This window comes from Ammospiza nelsoni, chromosome 2, assembly GCF_027579445.1.
Source record: "Ammospiza nelsoni isolate bAmmNel1 chromosome 2, bAmmNel1.pri, whole genome shotgun sequence".
Taxonomy (NCBI): Eukaryota; Metazoa; Chordata; class Aves; order Passeriformes; family Passerellidae; genus Ammospiza; species Ammospiza nelsoni.
In genome coordinates, this window is record NC_080634.1 from 105,537,566 (window position 1) to 105,545,259 (window position 7,694).

General features: G+C 40.9%; 1 protein-coding gene across 1 annotated transcript in view; it reads left to right on the forward strand.

Moving 5' to 3' along the window:
* Window positions 1-7,377, forward strand: part of PHEX (phosphate regulating endopeptidase X-linked) — a 98,694-nt gene extending 91,317 nt beyond the window's left edge. Inside the window, exons 21-22 of the mRNA XM_059466715.1 lie at window positions 569-645; window positions 3,782-7,377. Coding sequence (XP_059322698.1) covers window positions 569-645; window positions 3,782-3,884 — 180 coding nt within the window. The 3' untranslated portion in view covers window positions 3,885-7,377. The remainder of the gene's footprint in view (window positions 1-568; window positions 646-3,781) is intronic.
* Window positions 7,378-7,694: the final 317 nt, after the last annotated feature.

The following is a 7,694-nucleotide window of genomic DNA, read 5'->3' on the forward strand; positions in this document are numbered from 1 at the left end:
TGAATTAAGCATCTTATCAGGAGCAGGGAACTGGAGACCACTGATGGAAATGTGGAATATGTGTAATTTCAAAAGAAACTGACATTCCAACATGGCATAAATATATCAGGTACTATAGCAGCAGTTCTAGAGATGATAAGCATTATTATGTGTACCTTTTATACACATTATATAGTTTTGAGACCAAGAAGTATATTTGGTAATTATTAAGGTGTGAGATGCTGCAAAACAAGCTGAAAGACAAGCTGCCATTATAGAGAACTGCAAAAAAAAAAAAAAAACTAGTAAAGTGACTGTGATTAGATGATGTGAAAGAGTGTGTAGAGAAAAACAGTGGGTGGACACTGGATCCATTAGGGGATTTGAAAAACAAGAGAAAACTTCAGATTGGCAAAGGTGAAACAAAGTAGGAGTTTATGGTGCCTTTCCATTTCATGTATTTTATAAGTAATGGACATCTTAAGAACAGTGACATTACATTTTGCTGTGCATAAAAAGTGATCCCAGATAATGTGCCTGTTTCTCTTTCTTTTTTTTTCTTTTTTTTTTTAAATTTTTATTTTATTAGGTAAGATGCAATGCCTTTAGACCGGAATCTGCGAGGGAGCAAATATATACTGGAGCTCACAGCCCTCCTCAGTTCAGGTAGTGCAAATATGGTATTTCCTCAGTGTACACACAGAATCAATCACTGCAGAACAGAAGTGCAGAAATATAGCATTTTAAGAGGGGTTTAAGAGCAAGCACAAAATTGGATTGTGCTCTTGGTTTAGATGGACATTGAACTGCTTTTATTAGCTTATCTCTCACTATTATAAATGCTCTTCTGTAAAACTGAGGAGCTTGCATCTACCTTCAAAAGCATTTGAACCAGAACACACTCTGATCCATGTGATGTCCTGTAATCATGGCCTGAGTACCTGAAATGCCTCATCTATCACTTTCTTTCCCTAAGCAATTCCAGCTTAGAAAACAGTGAATATAAGGAGGGGCCTCGATTTAATCCATCTGAGTTCATTAAAAGCTCTTTCGTCTCGACCTTGAATTACATTGATAATGCAAAGCAAAAGGTGCCCTGTGAGTTCAGTTCAAGCCCTGACTCTTCCATTGGCCTTCCAGTGACACTGTTTGAAGGAGCTGTGGTGGTCCAGCATAACAGAGGGAGCCTGTCCTGGCCAAAAGGCTCCTCTGGCCACAGACACTCATGAACTCCCTGCCATGGGAAGGGGGAAATTTTAGAGACCACATAGGAATTAGGAAGCCTGAGTTTATTTTTCTGCTTCTTCATCAAGAACATGTTGGATTTGTTGGGATTTATGTTGGTTACATTTACTTAACTAAGAATTCTGTGTTTGCCCTTGGTCAAGTACTACATTACCTCTTTATTTGGACAAAGGATGTTATATCCACAACAAAATTCACACAATACAGTGGATTATTTGCCTTCTAGAGAATCTCACCACTTTCTGTTGACTGAAAGAGTGTTATACCAGCTAGTGAGTGGTGCAGTATGCAAATCTGTATGCCTTTTGACATTGAAAATACATCATGACAATGAGGAGCATCAGGCTGACCTTCAGCCTACAGAGATATTATTTTCATAATTCCTACCCATGTTGATATTTTGGTAAAATAACCATCTGTTGTCTTTTAAAATCCTCAGGTTTATTTATCTATACATATATTTATATTCTGAATAGTTTCATAGCTACATTCCCATGAGATGGTGATACACATGGAACTCTAGGGATAGAGTATTTATTGGGAAAACTCCTGAAGGCATCAGGCTATGAAAGAAAACATCAGAGCTTAGGTTAATTTGAGATCTAGAAAATATAGACAAAACTTAGTTTTTGTGCAAGATACTGAGAACTGGCTTCTGTTTCACAACTGAAAAAAAGCAGTGGTGCTTGTCTCCTTGCAAATCATATCAACTGGGCTAAAAAAAATATCTATTTCCCTCAGCTTGGTTTCATTTATGTCCCAAGCCCATTATAAGCATAACTGCAATACAGCTACCTCCAACACTGACAACCCTTTCTGTCCAAAAAGCTCAAACAGCCCTTTTAAAAGTAATCATAAAAGGTAACAATAAAAATTATAGAAATGAACAACACATGTCTTGAGCACAGATGTATACATCTGAACTACTCACACCAGTTTCTCTTCAAAGTCAAAAAGGAAATGTCATTTTAGAAGTTAATATATATATAAATAATCTTTCAGCAGGTAATAAGTTTAAATTACTTAGACTCTGCAAGTACATCTTTCTATTGATTACCAAGGGAGGCCAGTGTGACCTGCTCAAGGAAAGGTGTCTCTGCTATAATTCAATGGGATGAAATCCAGACACTCCACTCTGACTTCAGTTAATGAGTGGCAAAATCAAACCATGGGTAGAAAAGTGGTGTGCATGCACACATAAAGATTTTTTCACTGGATAAATTCCAGGTTTACTTGTTTTTAATTGGCAGATTTTCAGTATTAGTATGTGTCTTTGCTATTTTTGAATGCCAATTTCAGATTGAAATCCCTGGCATGGCAGGCAGAACTCCCACTAACATCAGCAGCAGCTCTGCATGACCAACTCTTGCTGTTTCTGCCCCTGAATATGTATCTGCAATTTTTTTTTTTTTTACAGTAAAGCTGCATATCTTATTTGAAGCCTAACATAATTTGGTAATCTTTGCTACAAAACTGACCTTTAGGTATTTTTGTGCCAGATGACTGCAAATTTTTTTACTCACAGAAAGTCTAATCAATGTAATAAGAATATTTTCTACCATGCTGAGCTACACTGAGAAGCAAATTTTCTGCAATATAGAAAAATGCCTCCTCACTGCATAACAGAGGCAAGGTATACAACTGCTATCACAGGAGATGTTTTTTCTGCTTTTAACTCAGAAAACTCTTTACAACCATTACAAGTTTCAGGTTAGTAAATCCCAAGATGGTTGAAAGTATAGGAAAAAAACAGCAAACAACACAACTGCAATCTAGCAAAGGTAAAATAATAGTTTCTGACTGCACCAAATAATGCGGACATGAAAGCAGGAGCCAAAGGATGATTGCATGCAAGGACCAGCTCTTCCCCTATGCCCAAAGGTGCCAGTCTGGAACGCAGGCACATTGTCCAGCTTGTGTCAGGCAGGGAGGTGCTGCTCTTTCAATATCACACCACCTGTGGTAGAAGCAAGAGAGCATGGGAGCTGTTCAGGGCAGCAGGCTCAGAAAATATATTTCCAAAATATCAGAGGAGTCAGGATGCTCACAGGTGCAAGGCTGAGCAGCCCAAAAAGAGCTGTAAAGTCCCAGGGAGCCAGTGTGTGTGGGCGGGCAGAGCATGCTGCTAGGAGAATCTGGAGCCTCATGAAACCACTGCCAGCACAAGCCCAGTGTGTGCTGACATCCTCCTGCCTGCTGCACTGCAGCTGCCTGGCAGGGCTGGAAGAACAATTCCACCCTGCACAGCTACTGCTGATCTCCCACCTGTGCTGCAAGGGTTACACTAGAAAATTGTTCTAAAGGATACAGTATCACAAAATGAATTTGGTTTTCCTAAAGTTTCTAGCAAAGCAAGATGTTTCTCAAAGCATGAAACTATATTTGCTTCATATTAACTTTAACTGGGAGCCTTTCTCCTGAACCTTTTGCTTTTATTTGCGGGGAAAATTATATGAAAGCCTGAAAATTCAGCCTGAAGTGAAAACACTGAAACACTTTCAGACCTGTAGTGTTTGACAAAAGGCAGCCTGCATGTCAATCACCTTTCTCTTTGCAGAGTGATCGGATCCATGAGCAACTTTGAGGAGTTCCGCAAGGCATTCAACTGCGCGGCGAACACGACGATGAACCGCGGGGCGCAGTCCTGCCGGCTCTGGTAGCTGTCCCTGCCAGCCCTGGTAGCTGTCCCTGCCAGCCCTGGTAGCTGTTCCTGCCAGCCCTTCTCTCAGGAACCTGCAACTGAACTGCTCAAACCCATTGCCAGAGCTTCAGAATGATGCTCTGAAATATGGAGAGGCGTTACTTCAGATGCGTCTTCCTCACCCGTGTTGACGATCTGCATGGATCCGATCATTCCTTACTTAGAGCCTAGAAACATTCCAAATAGAAGAGCTTTTCTTTAAGTATAATAATAAAAAGTAACTCCTTTTAACCATAAAACTACTCCGGCTCATCTGCAGTATCACTGCCGTTGATGGATAACTGCCATTATCAGTTCTAATTCCTGATTTATAGTTGAGCAAGATGTAAATGCTAAAATCCAGTTTTAATCTATTGCTCTGCAGGGGTTCTATGCAGAATGCTCCCACAGTAAAATTTATTCTTTCTGGATGAAGAAATTCATGAGACCTGCTATAAAGCCAGCTCTGATCTGCTGCGTGATACTGCATTTTCATAACTTAAGCTGTCACTGCCCAGCATGCCATAAATGATGTTGCATGATGTAAAGACACAAGACTTTATATTAGTTCAGTTTAATATGTCAGATTAGTGCCTCTGGTTTTGGAACAGTTTCAAGCTGAGAAAGCACCTCATGGTATTCATCAGTAGGACTAAAACATAAAGGATGCTTGTCAGATCATGGCCTCTTCTAATTTTAGAACAGCTTATGATAAAAATCAATGTATGGTGAAAATCTCAGAGGGGATTCCCAGCACCATGATACTCATAAATATTGCAGCATTTATTCTGGTTTACAGTGTAGGCAGTTTTTTTCCCAGCACCTTGTGCTGAAGATAGCTTCATCTATATTTATTTTTTCTAAGCCAGAAATACTATACCAGTTTTAAATGATGGATTTTATTGTTTCTGAGTCTTACATGGCATTTTAAGTAGTGTGTGTGTTTGTCCTCATATTCTGGATGGGGCAGGATGACTTGTGATTTTAAGGTAAGAGTTTGTGACAGAAAAACAGACCACCAGCATTATTTGACTTGTCTAGATAAAAAAAGCAATTGAGGAGTAGAGGACTTAAAATACAGTAAAAATATAGACCAGCTGAGTTTTCAATTTGATTTTTAAGAATATTCATGAAAAGATATTTTATTATTATATTTAACCCATAACTATTGCTGGGGGGATGAGATGCAGGGTGAGGGAGGATGTACACACAGCTCTTTTTTCCTATCAGAGAGGTACCTATATGAGTGGTATATGTTTATACTTTGCGCATTATTTAATTTTTACATGGTGGAATTATTTCAAAAGCAGTTTCTTTAGACTGATTTAATTACTGCAAATATATCTGGAGTAATATACATGTGTATATACATATATGCAAAATATAAGTATTATATGCTTTTATTTTATTTTATCAGTATAGAAATGTTAGTAAGAGAAACTTTTTCTTACAAGGATTGGTCAAATACTGTTGGATAAGGACTTGGTTGGATGGTCCAGAGGGTGATGGCTCAGAATTCCAAGGGACACCAGTGACAAGTGGTACTCCTCAGAGGTTCATACTGGCACCAGTGCCATTTAATATCTTCATTAATGACAGATAACGGGATCAAGTGCACCCACAGCAAGTTTGCAGACGGTGCCAAGCAGAGTGGAGTGGTTGTCACACCTGAAGGATGGGATGGCATCCAATGGGACTTGGACAATGAGAAGTGGCTCGTGGGAATCTCATGAGGTTTAACAAGACCAAGTGCAAGGGGCTGCACCCAGGTCTGGGCAACTCCTGGTACCAACAAAGTCTGGGGATGAACAGATCAAGAGCAGCCCTGCCCAGCAGGACCTGGGGTGCTGGTGGGTGAGAGGCTGGACATGACCCAGCAACAGGCAGGTGCAGCCCAGAAAACCAACACTGTCCTGGGCTGCATCCAAAGCACTGAGGGCAGCAGGTCAAGGGAAGGGAGAGGAGGCCACCAAGATGATTAGAGGGATGGAGCACTCCTCCTATGAGGAAAGGTTGTGAGAACTGGGATTGGTCAGCCTGGAGAAGGGAAGGCTTCGGTGTAACCTAAATTTCAGCCTTCAGTACCTGAAGGGAAGTTCAAAGAAAGGTGGAGAGGGATTTTCACAGGCGCATGTAGTGACAGGACGAGGGGCAATGGCTGTAAACTGAGAGTAGCTTTGGATTAGATGCCAGGAGGAAGTTCTTTACTGTGAGGGTGCTGAGGCACTGGAGCAGATGGCTCAGAGAAGTTGTGGGTGCCTCATCCCTGGAAATGTTCGAGGCCATGTTGGATGGGGCTCTGAGCAACCTGGTGGAAGTGCAAGGAGGTGACCTTGCCCATGGCAGGGGGCTGGAATTAGATGGTCTTTAAGGCCCCTTACAACCCAAATCATTCTATGAATCTGTGATTGTCCAACAGTCATGGTGGAGGAAGGTTTACTGAAGCTAACTGAAAAAAGTTGGGTTATTTTCCTGTGTGTCTCTAGAAAGAAGGGAGTCATAATGGAAGCATAATTTATGGAAAAGTACAGGATCTCAAACTATCTTCCAGAGTGAAGGAAGCAGACGTTCCTGTCCTTAAGGCTATGTTGCCTCTTTTTAGAAACAAAATATTGTAATTTGGGACCAGAACATTCTTTTCTCTTTTTTCCCTGAAAAATTCAAAGATTTCTTACGAGGAAAGCATTTTCTCTTCCTGCATTCCAGCTCAGTTCCTGAGTTCCACGGATTACAATTTATCATTTGAATTGCCACTAAATATTTTTCCTGGAAGTATTTTGCCCATAAATAATGGTGGCAGTATTTTCATGGAGCTTTTCCTCAAACAAGCAGGTATGGGTCTTTAGCAAACTGTTTGCTGCCTAATAGGAAAGTTCCTTAGCAAAATGAGTATGTACTGACTACATTTTTGTGCTCATATGAGCACTGACATGACTTGATGTTGGCTGCTTTGGATCAACAGCACAAAGTTCAGGGTTGATGTCCTGGCCCAATTAAAGGTACTACCAATATGGTTGTTGTCCTCAGAAAAATCAGGACATCAACTCAGGCACTTATCTGGATTTTATAAATTACTGGAATGTGCAAAGACAGTTTCACAACAGACAACTCTGTGTTTTCTAATTTCATCTCTCAAATCAGAGATGTATTTGCAAGAATTCCTCTCTCATGGTTATTTTCCAGTGGGACAGATTCTGTAATTTTGTGATTTATGAAGTTGTTTCTCTGTACTGGATTGGATTTTTTTTTCTAAAATGTCTGATGTTTCTTGCCTTAAATGTCACTCTTCCTGCTCCCTGTTAGGCTCAGGTCTTTCATGTTTAATACCAGGGATTTCTGCACGGTAGTGTGTGTATTCCCACTGGCACAGGAACCACTGCCAACTCTTTCATCCTTGCTGGGCCATCTCCTGCAGCAGGCAGGGGACAGGTCTGGGCTGGGGGGGACAGTAGGGAGCTGGGTGTTTTGGGGGCAATGCACTGGGATAAAGGAAGAGAGAGCATGACCTGATTTTGTATCCTGATTTTGGCAGCTGAGAGGGTACCCACCCTCTGCTGGGGGAAGCCAGAAGTCCTTGCTGCTGACTGGTACGTTCATCAGTTGTATCCTAATTCAGGAAATTCTTGCTGTTGACTCAGGTTCTCATTGTTGGGGTTTAGGTCTTGCCTGTGTCCACACAAGGACCCTGGCCTGCCTCACCTGCTGCTTTTTACCTCAAACCAAAGAGTTCATCATACAATTTACAGTTCACTTTGGATAAGCTGCTTAGGTACCATTTGGAAAGCAAAGC